Below are 19,681 nucleotides of genomic sequence, written 5' to 3'. Positions count from 1 at the left end.
GTGTAAATTTCTCCAATCATCTTCCAGGCCAGCAACCTGAGAGATAATTGGCTCCTCCTGCTACAGGAAACACAAAATCAAAAGAGGTTAAATACCCATCGTCCCTCAGATTTTTTGTGTTTCCTACCTCCATTCTATTATTTTTCCTGTTTCAAAAGATACTCAAATTCTGATTAAAGAACAAAGTATTGAGTAGTTATTTACAAATAAAATAAATGCTTTTCCATTTCAAAATGTTTATTAACAGAATCAAAGAACAAAACACAGATTAAAAAGATAAGATCAAATAACTAAACATCATGATCAGCAAAAATCTCAATTAAGGATTTGAAAACTGAAATAGGATGGAATATTCAAAGTGTAAGATGATGCAAGAGCATATATAGTATCTCACAGAAGTGAGTACACCCCTCACATTTTTGTAAATATTTTATGATATAATTTCATGTGACGAAAGTGAAGAAATGACACCTTGCTACAATGTAAAGTAATGAGTGTACAGCTTGTATATCAGTGTACATTTGCTGTCCCCTCAAAATAACTCGATACACAGCCATTAATGTCTAAACTGCTGGCAACAAAAGTGAGTACACCCCTAAGTGAAAATGTCCAAATTGGGCCCAATTAGCCATTTCCCCTCCCCGGTGTCATGTGACTCGTTAGTGTTACAAGGTCTCAGGTGTGAATGGGGAGCAGGTGTGTTAAATTGGGTGTTATCGCTCTCACTCTCTCATACTGGTCACTGGCAGTTCAAAATGGCACCTCATGGCAAAGAACTCTCTTGAGGATCTGAAAAAAAGAATTGTTGCTCTACATAGGTCTCGATGGCAGCGTACCACATAATTATGTATTGAAGGAAAAGACAGGGAGTTGAGTTGTGAATAAAGTTGTGAGTTGCTGGCGCCTGCTGCTGTTATAACCATTTCCACATCCTCCCTTAAAATTTACATGGGGAATTTGTTAACCTTAACTCTAATATAACCGAAAGATTGGAAATAGTATCAAAATCTGACTTCTTGAGCACTACTGATGAGGATTCATATAAAAAGTTTTGCTTTAAAAAAAATAACATAAAAAGTAATTGGTATCCAAACCTTTATTTTGTCTTGCTTTCCCTTCTAAATAGAGTACGTGCTGTCAGGATTTATACGCCTTTTAATGGGTTCTTACCTTTTGGCAAACTCCCAATGTGTTGCCAGCTGCAGCAGAAAAGCCCACGTGTCGGAAAGCAGGTTATAAAAATGCGTCGAACTCTCTAGAAACTAAGCCTGCTTCCCAAATCGTTAAGTGCGCTCTGCCAAGACAACTATTTACAGTGATTTAAACAGGTAGGGGAACAGATGAGCATTTTGCAAGCATTAGTGGAACAGCTGTTTTAAAAAACAGATTTTTGTGGCAAGTACATTTGCACCATATTGCTTTAAATATCCCCATTTGTACGCATTCAGGTACACATTCATGCTAAAACAATCAAGTTTGCAAACTGAATTTATCTTGCTCATTCATGTACACGTCGGGGGTCCTCATCACACCGTCGCGGGGGGGGGGGGGGGTGGCGGCAAGTTATATTTCTGCAGAAAATATTTTTCCCAGAACATCAATTATAGTCTAGTAGTTGGTTTTGCTTTTTTTCCTTGGTTCAGTCTTGATGGATTTCCAAAGTTTGCTGTATTGGATTGGGCTGGGTGGATTATTGGGAACTATATAATAGCGGAAAAGCCAAGGGAATATCCTGTATTCTTTTCCATTACATGTCTATATATCAGTATACAAAACAACAAAACAGACAACTGTTATTCCAAGTACATAACCTCCCCCTGATAATGGGCGGATATAGATGGTGGAACTACAAATCCCATTGAGACTCTGACAGCCACAGGGATGACAAGCAGAACCATGATGGGAACTATTTTGGAGGGTTGACCAACTTGTACAAAAGTAGAACTTTAATTTGCCAATGACTTCCAGATAGTTTGTTAGAGTAGGATTTTTTTTCTCCAGTGCGATACTTTTATAGTGTCCAGCCAATTGTTTCCCCCAGAGTGATCAAACTTTGTTTATTGCCAAAATCGCAAAAATATAAATGGAGGTTTTTATTGACCACGAGACGATGGGATTGAAATTGCCTTATAGAATGCGGCAGCAAAATGTAATAGCTTTTGACGCAATTTCATTATTTTTTTTTCTCTCTTCAATTTAGTGTGTGGAAGCTGTTGTTTTATTGCACAATTGTTTTGACTCCACAGTCAGGATTCTGGTGCTCAATCTTACTCGTAGGCAATAAATTACTTACGTTCTGGTGGTTACTTGTTATTGTTTTTGTGATTTCCCGGTGGCTCGAAAGTGGTTAAAATTGTCTCCGCATTTTCACGAGCATGATTAACTTTATGCTGGCCACACGCAGAAATATTTTGAGCAATTTTTGTTTAAACAAACTACTAAACTGATGAAAGACACTAACCACTAACTGTTTCTCTTCAGACTATATGTTGGTGGCAGGATTTCTGTACTTGATTTTGCCATAAAAAGTTGGTAAAATTTGGCCTAAAGTTGCCCAAATAATTGGGATGTTTGTGTCCAGTACTGGGCAGTCCATGTATGAATATCTCTCTCACTCAGACTGATAGCTTAGTTGGAAATGGGAAGATTCATCCTGTGCTTATTTAGATTTATGTTTAAACTGTTTCCTTTAGGCCCCATTCACACCAGGGTGATTGCGGATCAGCGCGGTTTCCGCACGCAGTTTAAAAGGGCAGTTTTAAATGTTTCTAATTGCAATTAAAAAAAACACCCAAAACTGCGCTGATCAGCTCAGTTCCATTGAAAGCTGTATGGAATCCGCACTGAACAGCGCGGCAAAAAAAGGTCAGGGAGCAATTTGGGCGGGAGTCGCGTGGTCGAATTAAATGGTCCCCATAGCAATGTATGGGATCGTTTATGTCGACGGATCCGCGCGGCCGAACCGCCCTGGTGGGAATGGGGCCTTAGCATGGAGGAATGTGAAGGTTTGCTGAAGTTTTACTGAGATTGCCCATAATGTTGGAAAATGTTTGTGTGATATGAAGAATGTTTGATTCTCGCAGTCGTTTATCACTTGGTATATGGCCTGAAAATATTTAAGAAGATATTCCAACATCTATACTGAAATGTGTTGTTTCTCACTAAGCACTGGGAGATCATGGGGTCTCCCAATGCTCAACGTTTGAAGTATTGAGCCATATTGCTCAATATGCGCAGTGTTTAATGTGCTCCGCTCTAATGAATGCACACTGCAGCCTCTAGCCTCATCTGGCTTTGATTCTGCCAGATTTCTTTCTTTCCACAGCTCCCCTGGGTGCTCCCCTATCCCCATCTGGGACAGCCTTTGACCTGCAGACTGACTTTTAATACATCTCTCTAACACGGATTTAAAGAGAACATGTCTTTTTGTTCCACTTAGCATAGTCTAGGTGGAACTAGCTTGCAAACGTAAATACAAGCACTGTGTTGGTGGGGGAACAAGCACAGCAGAGACTGAATGCTTGACAAGAACAGCAGAATCTGTCACATCAGATTGTGACACCATTTGTTTTCAGTATCAAGCACGCTGTTTGATGGATGGTTCCCTGTGTAAAGGTCAGAGCAAGCGCAGTGTTTATTCATGTGAGAGACATAAAGGTTAAAGGAGGGAGAGGTAGGTGAAACTGGAAGCAAAACAGCCCAATCATATTCTTAACAGTTATGTTGTGCGATTAGGTGCAGTCATATTCTCCGTGCATTTAGCTAGGCTCTGAAATGTCAGATGAACCAAAGCACTGGGGCTAATCTAACAATCTTTCTTGTCTACTTAGCTTAACTTTTTAATTGGTATGCAGACGCTTGCTGTGTTTTTCGGCTGCCCTCTAATGACCTTAGAAAATACATATAGAAGGCATAACCTTTGTCATGGGGTGTGATTATGGGATGTTTCATGACATGTGGGCCTGTTTACATAGACTGTATGCATGGTAAATTCTGTACAGTTAAAGGTGCACTCCAGTCAGAAGTGAACATCTTGAATAAAATTGAGTCAAAGGGACACTGCCTACCTGTTGAATGACGCATGTGTTTTTTTTTCCTCTGGCACTTATCATGAGCTGCTGCCTGTTTTCCATATTTATTTACCTGCTCAGTGCCCCATGGTCGCTGAACAGGCAGTCAAAGGATTCCCTTGTGTCTTAAAGGAGAACTATGAGGTGAGTGCTTTTCACGCACCTCATAGTTCTAGCCGACCTGTGACAATGAGACTGTCACAGGTCGGCACGGTAGATCGGGAGGTGAGCGAACACATACCGGGTTCGCTCGCCTCTCGATCCTGTCACGGCTCTCTGCCGTGACAGGGGGAGGGGCTGGATTCCCCTCTCCCCGCTCCGATCTGCCAGCGCTGACTGGCGGAAAGGACGGGGGAGGGGGCGGGTACAGCTGGCTCTGCCTCTAGATAGATACTGAGCTTAGGGTGACGGGAGGACGCTAGTTTGTGTCCTCCCGTTACCCTAAGGAGAACTATGGGGGAAAAATACTGACCCCATAGTTCTCCTTTAAGTTTAGAAGGAAAACTGAGCCAGACAATGGAATGTTACAAGAGACCCATCAATACACCCTTTCCCCTTAGACAAACCAACCTGCAGAATCTGACTGTAATTTAGTATAGAATAAAGGAAAAGGGTGTAGATCAGAGGCGCCCATTAGGTTGATCGCGATCTACTAGTCGAATGCACAGCTGACACTGGTAGATCGCGATCATAAGTCGGCTTGTTGTCCCGCCCGCAGTGTTAGTGCGGCTGAACGCTACAGGCTGGAAGGGGCAGGCTCTACACTGGACTCCACACCTCATCACTGGCTTCCCTGTCCAATCACTCGGCTGGGCGTCACTCTGGCAACCAGGAACCAGCTGAGTGGAACGCACATAGTGGAAGTGTGGGAACCACAGGGCGGAAGTGGGAGGAGAATAGTGATCGCAGAGAGGAGGTAACTGTTTAGAGCTGAGGGCGTCTTCATGTACCCCGCCTGAGATGGATTTGTATTATTATTAACTATAATGCAAATATATCAGTGTAGCTATAACATATCTGTTATCATTAGCATGATATTGTCAGGCGGAGCAGTCAGTTTACATCTAGCATTGTACTGGTTGAGAGATGGGACGAAAAGGCTGACTGCTATGGGAAACACCCCAAACCCCTCCTACCTAGACCACTCCTTTAATATGGTCCTTGTCTTGTAGGGAGAGTATGGAGTCAGTAGAAATTCAGAGGTCAGTTGACTGAAGCATAATGGATGCCTGATATTTCTTTAAAGTCTGTGTGACTGCCCTGACCAGTGAGAAGAATCTCTTCTCAGTTATTCGCACACGCCACTGCAAGCTTGATGTTTCTACACAGCCTCTGGGACTGCATGAAGTTTTCAAGTTTTGGGACTGTTACATTAGCAGGCGATGGATCAAACCAATATACGCTTTGGATCATCATTTAATGCAGAGGTGCCCATTAGACACCCGGGAGTCTTTTTTTTTCCTTGGTAGATCTCATCGAACTTGTCATTAGAAAAGTAGATCTTAACACCAAAAATTCTGGGCACCCCTGGTGTAGATTATTTTAGCACAGTTGCAATGTTTACTGGATTTCTCTAACAGTTCATAAATTCTTTACTTATTGTTTGGGATTGCTTATTACAATAAACCTGTGGTGGTCAAGAGTGTGAGCTTACACAATCTTCAGTTTGAGTTTCACAGTGGTGAGGAAGCCTTATCCGTGTCTGAGGAAAGAAATGTCTGTATCATTTCATAACAACCACTCAAATTTAAAGTTCAATTGTTTGTTTATTTTGTGCAGAGTATTGAGTGGCTACTTGGAGCCAGTTATATTTATAAATGTGTCCAGCAATGACGAGTGTCCATGTTAGGGTTCATGTCGATGGGTACTCTTGTTTCATTTGACAGGAAAAGGGTGTGTTATATAATAATAATCGCTTATTTTTACCATTTTAAATTTTAAAATGGTTTACTCCTTTTCCGTTATAGCGGTGTTTTCCTTATATGCATAACTGAGAGTTGGCCATTGGAAGAGAGAATTGTAGGCATGAAAAAAATGTCCCACTCTTTAGGCTAAAGTTAACATTGCTTGAAGGACAATGAAAACCAAAAGACTGGTGCAGAACATGGAAATATTTTTATGGTAGTTGTTAGAACTGTGTTTTCTTTTTTCTGACTGAAGTTCTCTTTGAATTATAATTATTATTGTTGCTGCATAGAAAGCTCATTCGTGTTCTTGCTGTTAGAGCTGATTCCCATGCCAGCTCCGTACAAGGGGAAAAAAAAAAGATTATTAGTTTAACGTGCAGAAGAAGCGAATGCAAAATTAAAAAGCAGATGGCAAAGAATTATTATGTCTCTTCTTAATACTGGCTGAGTAGATTATGCATAATTGTAAAAATGTCATCAAACTTTGTAAACATGAAGGCGAAGTGTGTTTGCCGGGCTGCACATCTGTTTTTGGACATTGTTAAATGGTTAGAAAAATCAATGCTGATCTGAGCTAAGCATATTAATCTGGGGGATCTAATTAACTTAACAGTTATGACTCCTGGTAGATACATGACTCATGCGTCATAAAAGGCCTGACAAGGATTTGGCAGGTGAAGCTACACCAGCGCTGGAGCCTTCGAGCTGTAAACTTTTTTTTTTTAAAGTCTGCAATTAAGGTGCATTGACGGCTCTAAGCTTCAATAATGCTAATGTTGTAGAGCTCTGTTGCATTATTCATTTGGCAAAGTTCTGCGTGTGCTTTTATGTAGTAGGGAATTTTAAACTTATATGAACTGTTGTGTTAATGAAATTAATGTTCCATTGTCCACTAGTTAAAGAGACTAGTTGGCAAAACAGTTGTTTTTATATCATTCTACTTTTGTTTTTTTACTTTTTGATTTTTAATGTTTAGCATTTCTAAAGTGTAAAAAAAAAATGTAGAAACATTGAATTTAAAAATTCAGTGTTGAAATCTAAAAAATTAATGAAATGCAGCAAAATAGACAAAATATGCCTCCTTCCCAGAGAAGATCGTGGACTTCCTCAAGGTGAAAAATCAACTGGAGTTTCTTTACATGTTGAGGAATTCTGTCCCCAAAATAGAATTTGTTCAATTATTTTCTGTTGTGATATACTGTCAAAATTTGAAAATAACACTGAACATCTGCTGTATATAGAAGAGTTAGAGTAATATTTTTCTTTTTGAAAAAAAATCTTTGGCTCCCAATATGGAATTTGAGGAAAAGAAAAGAAACAAAAAAACCTATATCCAAGGGGGTATTCATATAGGGTTACAGCAACCACAATAGACCTTCGCTGTGAATTCCTTTTCTGGTGTAGAGATAATAGTAATGTGTTTTGCAATGCTTGCATACTGGATGCAAAATGCATACAGTTGGTATAAGAAAAAAAAAAGCAGAAAGTAATCTTTAGGTTGGGTTTTACTTTTAACTGTTTTGTACGTGGCCAGCTTTAACCTTTTAGGCCCCTTTTCAGATGGGCAGTCCGATCAGGTCCGCCAATCAGTTTTTTAGGCGGACCCAATCGGATGCCCAATGTAAGTTTATGGGCAGCCTGATCTAAACGAAGGGGTGTTCGTTCACATCCGGTTGCCCCTGGCTCCAGCCAGTTCCAAAAAACAAAAGGAACAGTATTCTGTTTCACCAGACCTGATCGTGCTGGATCAGGGGTAACATGTCTACATCCAAATCCCCATAGACTGATGTGAGTTGCGGTCATTTCAGTTTTTTTCCTACATTGCAAGATGAAGGAAAAAACTGGATGGACACATGTTACAGTGGTGAGATCTGATCCATAACACTCTGATCAGGATGAGATCCGTGCATGGATTCCCTCCTAATCGGACAGTGTGAAAGGGGCCCTAAAGCTTACATTTGCAGATTGTGGATACCTAGACCTTGTCGCTTTTAATCCAATGGTGGGGAGCTAGCTTTGTACTGCAGTAGTTTAAGCTTCAAGATAGTAGACCCAATCAGATGTTGTACAGTTATCAAACTTGGCTGGGACTGGAACAAACTTATTGAGGTTCAGATTTCATTCACACCGTACTGTGAAAATTTCTTGTGGAACGAAAACGTTTTATGGAGGTTGAACAAAGCCAGAATGCATGATAATTTTACTAACGTGTATAAGACATTCTCTGGGAAGTTTGTGTTCTACTGTATGTCTTAAGTGCAGTGGTATGGGCTTTTCTATATTGCACTATAAAAACCAGTACTGATGAATGCCTCTGATAGTGTATTAAAATGTGGAGAATGAAAGTTTTTATCATACTTGTTTCCTATAAACAAATAACTTGTTTTAAATTATATTGACACCGCATGTTTAAATTTAGCTTTAGTCTGGTTAGTTTCTTCCCCTCTAAAGGACCCTGTACTGTATATATCAGAAAAGTAAAAATGGCTAATTTTTACATATATAAGAACACTAATACTGAGAGAAATACGTAGGCTTCGGTTGCTGACCTCTTCTGAGAAATGTTAACTGCTTGACTCTTATGAGTACATTTGCTTCAAAATGTTACCCGGACCCTAAAGAAATATGCAGATCAGAACAGGATTTTGGTCTTAAAATAGAAACTGACCTGTAAAAGTTTGATAAGAATACAAATAGGGGAACCGAAGGTAATATATACAAATTATACAAATATAATATAAATATAGAATAGAATACAAATGATTGAATTGAAAACAGTCATTAAACTTTTTTATGAAGGTCAACGCTAAGGTGATAATATTATATGTATAGAGCAAAGTACAAATAATTTGCAGACACATATTAAATATTTCACAGATCATTGTGTATATACAGATATGTAAAATTCATCATGTACCATTACTTTTTCTTCAGTTTGTGGCATAAATTATTAATATGAAACATTTATTTGATATGCAACAGTTTTTCTATTGATTATTGTTTTAGCCCTGATGGAATCCCATAACTCCCTGAAACATGGTGGCCTTCGCTATTGAATGTAACTAACAGAATGATTCCGGGAACACATCAGAGGATTGGCAATCTCATCCCTTCTCTTCTACTTTGTTTAAAGAGCCCACCTACTGTATATTGGAAAGCTGCACTACACATGCTGCAAACCTATATTGAACTGGAATCTTAAGGTCCAGTGCTTTTTTACCCCACTACAATAAAAGATTTTGACCTTTTTTCAGAGTTGGGAAGATATATTGCATGGTGGCAAAAAAGCACTCAAGGCAAAAACCCCAAAACATCATGGTCCGTTTGTTTTCACACAAGATTCACAGAACTTTCATCCAATATTTACACATTTTTCTCATTGGACCAATGGGAAAATTTGTGAATCCTTGGTGGACAAACTCAATTAACCCCATCATCTAGTAATTAAAATGATGTGCCTGTCAAAGGAAGTGTATGTCTCTTTGAGTTATGTGTAAGTAATGTATCATTCTTCTGTTTCCAGCCATGTGCATACTGTAAGCACCTTGGAGCTACAATCAAATGCTGTGAAGAGACATGTTCGCAGATGTACCATTACCCCTGCGCTGCTGGATCTGGCGCCTTTCAGGATCTCACGTGCTTTTCTCTGCTTTGTCCAGAGCACATCGATCAGGCTCTTGAGCGTTGTAAGTTGTTTCCCCCCCCAGGCCATCCATGGCTTCTGGTCATTAATAAAATGCTTTAGTCTCTGTCACTCAGAGCCCATTCACGACAGTGCATGCTACAAATGCTTATATGCTCGGTGTTTTTGGGCATTTTTTTTTTCCTTTTTAGCATTTAAAAAAAAAAAAAAAAAAGTTCCTGCTTTGGGTGTCTTGTACATGCAACTGCGTGTTTTCTCTAGAAACATATAATGTGGTATCTAGTGTGTTTGTGAGCTTACTTTTGTGTTGTAGTTAAGGGCATAAAAATGTGTTATAACCACCACCTCAAAATTTCTAAATAATTGAATGGTACTTTCTTCTCATTGTTTTTGAAAAACATGTCAAGAGCACATACCAGTGGGTGCGCCCTTGGCAGTTCTTGTACAACTATTGACTTGGAGGACCACTATCACACAATACAGTAAACTCCCCATTATCCGGCATTCAAGCAACCGGCGGGAGAAAAAAAAAAAATTGAGGACATATTTTATTTTTTTTGCAGGTGGCTTGATGTGCATTAAAATGTTGTCGGTTGCTTAATGTTGTCGGTTGCTTGGTGCACACTTAAAATGTTGTTATAACGACTATATTTAGTTGCTAACAAAATTCCTTGTTTACAGTTTGCTAGCGGCCGTCGGCTAGATTCCGCGGTCAGCAGCAGAATGTAAACAATGGGGAGAAATTTCCAGCCTGCTATTGGCTATTTCAAATTGCAATAGCAGGCTGGCTATTGTGCCCGCCCACTGAGTAGAGGGGCAGACCTGAGAGAGAGCTTTCTCTCTGCAGAAGCTAGCCGGCAGGTGAATGGGGCTACCTGGGGAAGTGGGTGCCGTGGGGATGGTTGCTTGAGAGTTACTATTCTCCAGCAACCAGAAACTAGAGTAATCCGGCACCTACCGTTCCCTGTATTTTTACTGTATATTGTATTTCGGCAACTGTAAGTGTTCTATATATTTTTTTTTTATTATCTTGGAGTTATATTTACCACATTTATATGCAGAACAAGCTATACAGCAAAAATTACATCATGTAGGACAAACTACAAATGCCAGTGGAACTTTCAGTGATCATCTTCTAGTCACATGGTTTAAACGTTGGAAAACAAACTTTTGACATAGCTTGGTCTGTATGCAAATGTGGAGAAAAATAGAAATAAAGCCGTGTAACATGTAGAAGAAAATAATATACTATACTATCTTTACATGTAAGAATCACATTATGTTTTTGGTGCTATTGGTCCTTCAGGAGTCAGTACAAGAATTTAAACATGAATGGACAACTTAAATCTGAATTGTTAAGCGATCTTAAACATTTTGCGAGTGGCTCTGGTGGACCCCTCAAATCTATTTGAAATTTATTTTTATTTTTTTAAATTGTGTTTATCTGTCTTTTTTTCTCTCCAGTTAAGAATGAAGCTAACTGTGCACTGTGTGACAGCTCTGGAGACCTGCTGGATCAGCTCTTTTGTACAACTTGTGGTCAGCATTACCATGGGATGTGTCTGGACATAGTGGTGACCCCTTTAAAACGTGCTGGCTGGCAGTGCCCGGACTGCAAAATCTGTCAAAACTGCAAGTAAGTCAAAAATCTTTTTTATGTCCTTTAAATGTTTTCAAACAAGAGCCAATTCATTATTTCAGTTTTATTTATTAGCTGCTACCACATCTAACACAGCCATCAGACAAATGTGGTGGCCCCCGTGTTCCACTACTGCCATATTTTTCCGCTTCAGCTCAGTGTTGATTGTCTGAAAATGCTTCATTTCAGCAGTGCATTGCTGCGTACACACCATGATGGCACAGTGCTATTTCTTGGCAAACTAGCTGACCTTAAGTGTATGTAAACCCTAAAATCATTTCTTTGATTTGATCACTATTGAAAGTGTTTTGTATATCTGTTTGATAAGTGTCAAAAAAACCTGTGGATCCTGCCAGAAATCCAGTGCTGTTCTGTGCAGTGTTATCACAGACTTCTCTTCCCAGGTTACCTCTGTGAGCTATAAAACATCTCACCCTTTTGTTATAGAGAGAACGTGAGGGGGAGAGGTTCCGTATTCTAAACAAGAAACACACCGCATAGGGTGAAAACACTGCTCCTCAATAGATAACATACCGTGAATAAGTGTGGTCACCTCAGGACAGTAAGTGTTACTGGAGGGGTCACTAGGTGAAAATAGCAGCTACCACATGAATGAATTTTTAAGCTGCAACATATTAAATATTTCTCCTTGGGTTTAGATACACTTTAGAGGATATTTCCATTTTTGCAGTCAAATTTGAGAAAACCCCTCTGTGTGTTCGTTATGTGTTCCTATTCACACAGCATACTGAAAAATAACTTGTGCCTTTTTAGATGTTTTGTTAAATCAGGCAAGATGGCTAATTCCAGGTTTTTCTAAGCCCTTTCACAGTGATCTGTCCTAATAGAAAGACTTGGGACTGAAATATGAGGATTGTGTTTATCTGATGAGCTTCATTAACATACAATGGGCAGGCCACCTCACCCCTCCCAACCCCTCCTAACATTTCAAACAAATAGAAGCAAGAAGAAATTTGAAACCTTATGCTATGTGCAGGGCTTGAAAAATTTGGCGGTGTCTCACCAGTCAGTCAAAAATTTCACCAGTCAGCATGACCGGACTATAGCCTTGCAATATATGTTAAAAAATTTTGGGGACAGATAGAGGTTTCTTTTGTGACCCCACTCAAATGCTGCTACCGAGATCAAAGGGAGTTCGTATACTGAACTCCCTTTGATCTCCTGTCACAGAGCCGTGCCGGTCCCGGCCGCATCGGGCACAGCGGATCTCGGGACCGAACACGGCAGTCACAGATGCTGATACAAGTGATCGAGCGTCTATAGAGACGCTCGATCGCTTGACTGTGTTAAGCTCCCGGCCGGCCATGTAATTACAACGACCGGCCGGGAAGCAGCTCGTCGGGCTCCACTGTCTGTTCGTCACAGACGAGTGGACGAGTGGATTTTTCGAGCCCTGGCTATGTGAATGGGAACATGCAACAAATATAAAATAGGCGTTATGACAATTTACATGTAAAAGTGGAAATACACTTTAAAGTGACATTAAACCCCCTTTTTTATTAGCTGTGTATATGGCCATTTATTATCTGTTTCTTCTAATTGCACCATTTAATTTATTTTTACCGGCTTTGATTCTGCGGCCCCCTCCCATCCTGTTTACGGGTGTCTCCCTTGCCTACCAGGTTGCATAGGATACACCCGTGCATGTGTGCTTCCTGCTGGCAACTGAGCCGAGCTGCGTGCGTCCACTGACGCACACAGTGCACGATAAGCCACACACCCCTGTGTCCGCCTCCTCACAGTAATTTGATAGGCAGGTGCAGCAGCCTATTGCTGCCCCGCCCCTAAACACGGAACGTCAGGGACACAGATTATCCAGGAGCCGGCGGCGATGATGTGGACCCTAGGTAAGTTTTATTGGGGGGGGCATGGAAAGGCAGCAGGACGTTTATTTACCTTAATGCAAAGAATTAAGGTAAAAAACGGTTAGCCTTCAGTACTACTTTAGGGTGGTATGTTCTCCTTTTAAAAATGTGTTTCTTCCAGCTGTTTTGGTTTGCGGCCACAATCATGCTGGTGGGTTAGTTTAGATTTGCAATAATATGGCTGTATATAAGTACAGGAAATAAATGATTGCTCCTTTGCTGTAGTTAAAGCCTTTATTTTAGGAACAAGACAACACCCCACTGTGACAAAACCAAGCATTCATGCCTCACTGATTTTGTATTAATGTACTTTAAGGATTGTTAATTAGCAGCTCTTGCAGACTACAAAACCTTTTTTTATGATAATGTCCCAATACTCCTGTGCTTATAATATAAAATTCTCCCTTTTAGAACTTTATTGATCTGTATGATTACATGCACTGAATGTTAGATATAATTACAAAATTCAGTCTTTCACAAGTCAGTGTACATTTTCATTTTGTTTTCTGTATTTTATTTTTTTAGGGCTGCAGCTAATGATTATTTCCATAATCAATTAGTTGCCCGATTTGTTTTTTCGATTAGTTGCATTAAAAAAAAATCTCCCTCTCTCTCCCCTCCCCAACTAATCGATAATTAGAATAATTGACAGCTATTCTCATAATCAATTTTTATCGATTAGTTGGTTGCAGCCCCATATTTTTTTTTAAAGCTAGGGTAGATTTTGGGACGATTTGAGTTTTCCTATCTAGAGCATATAATGGCAAGTGGCAGAAACTTGACACATATAACAAAAAAAGTAATTAAACCTATATATTCCATTTGAAGTGTAATTTCAGTGTCAGTTCGATATTAATTTGTAACAACCCATCATTTCAGAGCAATAATCCATAGCAGCCAATCGGATTTCAAGTTACTGTAATACGTTCTATGAAATGGGTGTCCCTATTTGTTGCATTTTGCTTTATGTCCTTTTCTCTTTCTCTCCAACTTGATTGTTCCATATTGAAACTTCTTTTGTACTGCAGGCACTCTGGAGATGACAACAAGATGCTTGTGTGTGATACCTGTGATAAAGGTTACCATACTTTTTGCTTGCAGCCAGTTATGGACTCTGTACCAACAAATGGTTGGAAGTGTAAGGTGAGTTACTTCAATTACAAGTAATCATGGGGAAGGTGGGATGATGTGGTACAGTGGTCCAGTGTTCTTATAGCTTTACGGTTTCTCTGATACCTCTTTTGTTTTTGTTAAAAATGTTTGGTCCCGTCACTGCTTGCTTATAAATATAAACTGGGTACTTGCACGTACCTGCAGTTTCCGCCTCTACCAATCTGTTCTGATTGGGCAAAGATCTGGAACTTCTGTAGCATCGAAGCTTGCTATTCTGTGTCATGCACTTTTCTTTTGACTACTGAGACACTCTATGGCAGTGATGGGTAAATAGGAATGTGTGTGAGGCAGAAGGTTGTGGGCAAGCTTCGCCACTACCAGGATTTGTTGGCCTAGAATTTCGGCCATGGTTTCTGGGACTTCCGGCTGCTGCAAATATGTGAAGGTGCTTCTAGATTTTTACAGCTGAAAAATTATATCTTGTTCTGTGCGTATCTGAAAATGATTTCTAGGTTACAAAATGTGTTCCTAAACACAACAGAAATGTCCACACCATTACCATGTAATTGACATGCTGTTTAATATATAAACTCATAAAAGACAAGCATTATCAGATGAACACCAGGGCCCTTATGTGATGGGATATGTTGCAATGCTATACTACCTTATTCAACTTTTGTCCAACCAATCCTTCAGAATGGTGATGTGGGGGGATTTTAATAAATTTTGAAAGTTGCAATCCGGGTCCATGATGTTCTGAGGTCTACCTCCTCACATGCCATGCAAGAAAACAGATTGTGGTTGTACATTAATGCCATTTGGGGAATGTAGATAAGCAATTGCTTGCTTTAATTTTGACATTTCTTTTGTAGAACTGCCGGATATGTGCAGAATGTGGTACACGGACCAGTCGTCAGTGGCACCTGAACTGTTTGATATGTGACAGTTGTTTCCTGCAGCAAATTAGCATACCTTGCCCACTTTGTGACAAGCCTCTCCAGCCAGAACTGCAGAAAGACATGCTGCATTGTCAGATGTGCAAAAGGTAACATTTACTTTGTTTTCCATCATTGTTATTGACAGCTCAGCTTAAGCTGTCCCATTTGTTCTTTTAAAGTGCGTTGTGTTTTATTCATTTTGCTGTTCTACATTGTGTTATTGCGTTGACTGTAAAACATCCGGCGTGGCTTTAGCATAACAGAAGAACCAACCGAGCTCCATGGCTTAATGCTGCATTAGATTTGTTGTGTCTAGAACTTAATTGTGCTTTGCCTGATCAGAATGACCCTGCATCCGGGTGAAGCAGAGGATACCGCATGCTGCTGAAGGCATGCTCAGGCACCACTCAAGTGTCTGTACTTCATACCTGCACCACAAAATAAAAGAACAGAAGCAAGAACATTAAATGGCACAGTAGACTTGGATGAGACTTCTCAAACCAGATTTTAATAACCCCACATGGAGGACTATTCTTTGCCCCCCTTATGGGGGTTCTTTTCTTTAAACTTTGCACATCATACCTGTCAACGGTTTTTAGTATTCTTAAGCTGACTCCGCATCTTTTAAAGACCTAGGCATTTTGTCTCTTGATCCCTGCTGAAGAGAAGATTCAGCCATGGACTTAGATACACTACTAAAGCAGAGATCACATGACTAGTGCCTAGATCTAAAGTCATGTGGCTAGCACTTATAGGATGATGGAGACATTATGTTTCAGCCTTTCTGCTATTTATTTATTTATTCATTTGGGCAAAATATTTTACTGTAGGTAAACTTTAAATGTTACTTAATGTTCTGTGGTTGATGTTGTAATGTTGTCCTGGCTTCAAGGTGGATACATCTAGAATGTGAAAAATGTGCAGATTATGCAGATGAGCAGTTCAAAGATGAGTACATCTGTCCAACGTGCAAGCAGCTAGAGCCGGAAGACGATGCAGGGGAAGACTGCATTGAGATGGAGGTTGCAGAATCAGATGCCAGTGAGTATTCTGTAGGAGATATGTTCCATGCATAATTGTATACCAAGTATGCAGTGTTTTAAAGAATGTATGAAATAGTTGTTTAACCCCTTCATGACTGAGCTAGTTTTCAGGTTCTGTTCATAAATGACTGACACATTTTTTACATTTTTGCTGTGTGATTCTTCCACAGCAGTAATATACTTTCTTACTAAATGTACCCACACATATTATATATAGTTTTTTAGAGGACAGATAGGGCTATATAATTATATCACATATGTGTACCTAACCCCTCACTTAGTTTGAATAAAATAAAAAAAATGAGGAAAAAAACTAGAAGAAAACACTTTTTTCACAAGTTTTGATTATTATTATTTTTTTTAAAATTTTTTTATATTAATTATAGTATAAAAAATATATTTATATATAATTTATATTTTCCTAATTTTGTTTTACACTTTATTTTAATTTTTTTACACTTTGTAAAAAAAATAAAAATAAAATAAAAAAACTTTTTTTTTTCTTGTCAGTTTATATCAAGCAATCACTATGACAGCTTGATAAATTAACTTTTTTATTTTATTTTTGGCTATTAGGCTGATCCAAACTTAGGAACAGCTAATAATAACCTTAGAGACTGATCCTGACTTTAGTCAGATTCAGATCTCACTAAAAGCTCTTTGATCGTGCCTAGACGATCAGAAATGATACATTTCACTCAAAAGATATACATTGTATTCTTTCAGTGAAATGTATCTAAACATCGGGCTCTCGAACTGTCAAAACAAATAGCAGAGAGGTGAGGTGAGTCACTGCTGCCTCTCTGCTATTTTGAGCTGTCAAATACGGGATCGCAAATTGCGGTCCTCTATTTGCATGTAACGGCTTCATTCTTTCATTAATGAAAGGAAGAAGCTTTTACAAAAAGCTTAATTATTTCATTAATTAATGCCTCAATACTGAGACATTAATGAATGACTGTTAAATGCTGAGAATCAGCAAATACCGGCATTACAAAGCCTGATATAACTCGTCACGTACAGTGTACGTGGCCAGTCATATAGGCACAAAGTGACAGGACGTACACTGTACGTCTCCCGTCACGAAGGGGTTAATTGCCAGCCAAAACTATTTTTTTATTTTAAGATTTTGGATAGGGTGGTGGAGAAATGAGCGGAAACCCTCCTTTGACAGCTGTTATTGTGCCAGGTTTTACCACTGAGACTTTTCCTCACCTGTTCTATGACCATTAACAATTTTATTTCTCCACTTTCTGCCCCATGACAGATAGAAAGTGATGGAAAATTTTGTTTGGTTACAGACAAGAAAATCCTGGTGGAGGATCTAACCTTTCCACACCCTACCCAAAGCCTAAACACTGAACATAAAAAATTTTCAGCTCACTAAGGCCTGGTTCACATTGTAGCGCTTTTTCTGCCCTAAAAATAACTCACAAAATATCCTTTAAAAAAAATTCTCATTAATTTCTATGGCCCTCTTAACATCTGAACGTTTTGTCGCAATAAGCAAAACGCCTGTCGCTGGAAAAAATACATGGGCTTTTTTTTGGCATATTACGGTTGATTTTGACTGAATAGGAAAGGCTTGGAAAGCGCGTTTGCTGTGTTTTTGCGTGTTTTTATGCGTGTTTGCTCATTAAGATCAGTGAGCTATTTGCTCACAAAAATGTGTTATTTTATTTATGCGCAAAATACGCTGTCGCCGCATAGGTGTGGACCCCACCTTAAGGGTGGCCATTCACTGTGCGAATTATACCTGGTTCTTGAGGAACCAGGCAAAACTCGCACAGTAGGTTCCTTTCCGTCGGCATCCCTCGATCAGCTGTTCCAACCAGCCGGAAAATCTTCGTACGAACAGAGCGGGCAGCTGATGAGCTGCCAGCTCTCTTTGGGTATTCTGACAGCGGTCGCTGTCAGAATACAATGCAAACAGCGGGGATTCATCGATCGACAGACTCTGAGAAATCTGCTCTATTTTTTTCCTTCAGCCTGCGGGTTTGTGAGACCCTCCAAAGTTGTTTTAATTTACTCTGAAATGCGCTTTAATTTGGTTTCCCTTTTTTTACCCACTCATCATAGTTAATAAGAGAAAGTGTCTGGAATATAGGTTTTCTATGCTTTAGCTTCATTCAGAAATGTTCAATATTTGCAAAGAATGAAAAGTGAATCTACTCTCAAAGCTTTTAAGTTTGTGCCTTTTATATCTTGTTAAATTTGGCAATGGCTCACAATTTTTCCTCTTCATACAGTAATTAGTTTGCCACTTTATCAGACTAACATCATTTTATTAATTCAGTTTGCACAGATGAGATTGAAGTGGATACAGGTGGAAAAATTACATTTCAAGGTGAAGCACTTAATCACAATGATATTGTTCCAGATGCAGCCGCTATGTGTCTTGATGAAGGTATGTTTTCACTTTTAATTAATAGTAATATTACTTGTTTTAATTTAACATTCAAAAATGTAATACAATTCTGAAAGGCTATAGAGGATTTTTTTAGTGGCTTAATACATGTGTGTGCTGTCCATACTCTTTTCTTTTTCTGTCTAAATAGCATTTAGTTAAAAGACCTCTAGTACAGATGTTTGTTTTATGTTTTTGTAAAACTTCGTATATCCCTCTATGACACCAGTGGTGAGCTATCCGAACCATCATTTTATATAAATTTATTTCCTTCATGGATTCACCAAAGTGCTAAATAAATAATTGTGGAATCCATCTGCAAGACAGTGACATATACACTGAGTGGCCAGATTATTATGACCACCCCATCAGTACTTCGTTGGGCCACTAGATGACTCCACGAGATGACTTTGTTGGGCCGCCTCGTGACTCCACAAGATGTTGAAAGGTGATGCGAGGAATCTGACACTGCACTGTTGCCCTTCTGTTGTCTTGTACCAGTCTTGCCACTCTCCGTTCTGCCCTAACATTGACCAGTCGCTGACGGCCACAATTCGCACGTACAGACCCAGATTTTCAGCTGACAGTCCAATCTTTTAAACACTTAACAGCTGCTATTGAACATTTACCGAATTTTGCTGTTTTGCTAATAATCGCTCCATGGCTCCGAGCGCCAACAATCACCCCGTGTTCAAAGGCTGTTAAATCGCGTTGTTTACCCATATCTTCAGAAAAAAAATCACTTCTACTGTCGTGGTAAACAACCTGCTTCCCTATTTATAATGGTCTGGCCCTCTAGCAACGTCAGCACAAAATTATAGCTAATTTGCCTACAAACGTCAGGTGGTCATATAAATCTGGCCACTCAGTGTACATTGGGGCCTTTTTTGAAATTGTGGAAGTGAAAATCTTTTACAGTGGTATGTTAACTAACATTGATTATGACGTTTAGGAACGTTCAGGTGAACAGCCATCAAGTTAGCTCCAAAAACTGGGTGGATTTTGATTTTTAACATGAAGCACATGCAGTATCAG

At 39.4% G+C, this 19,681-nt stretch overlaps 1 protein-coding gene across 1 annotated transcript in view; it reads left to right on the top strand.

Annotated features, from left to right (window-relative positions):
* KMT2C (lysine methyltransferase 2C) overlaps nt 1-19,681 on the top strand; it is a 184,553-nt gene that overhangs the window by 73,583 nt on the left and 91,289 nt on the right. Inside the window, exons 7-12 of the mRNA XM_018553120.1 lie at nt 9,501-9,663; nt 11,085-11,256; nt 14,174-14,288; nt 15,131-15,303; nt 16,089-16,237; nt 18,536-18,646. Of these exons, the coding sequence (XP_018408622.1) occupies nt 9,501-9,663; nt 11,085-11,256; nt 14,174-14,288; nt 15,131-15,303; nt 16,089-16,237; nt 18,536-18,646 (883 nt within the window). The remainder of the gene's footprint in view (nt 1-9,500; nt 9,664-11,084; nt 11,257-14,173; nt 14,289-15,130; nt 15,304-16,088; nt 16,238-18,535; nt 18,647-19,681) is intronic.

Source organism: Nanorana parkeri, unplaced genomic scaffold, assembly GCF_000935625.1.
Source record: "Nanorana parkeri isolate BGI_ZX_2015 unplaced genomic scaffold, ASM93562v1 scaffold110, whole genome shotgun sequence".
Taxonomy (NCBI): domain Eukaryota; kingdom Metazoa; phylum Chordata; class Amphibia; order Anura; family Dicroglossidae; genus Nanorana; species Nanorana parkeri.
Note: the sequence above shows the minus strand (reverse complement) of the source record. Positions and strands in the feature narration are given on the sequence as shown.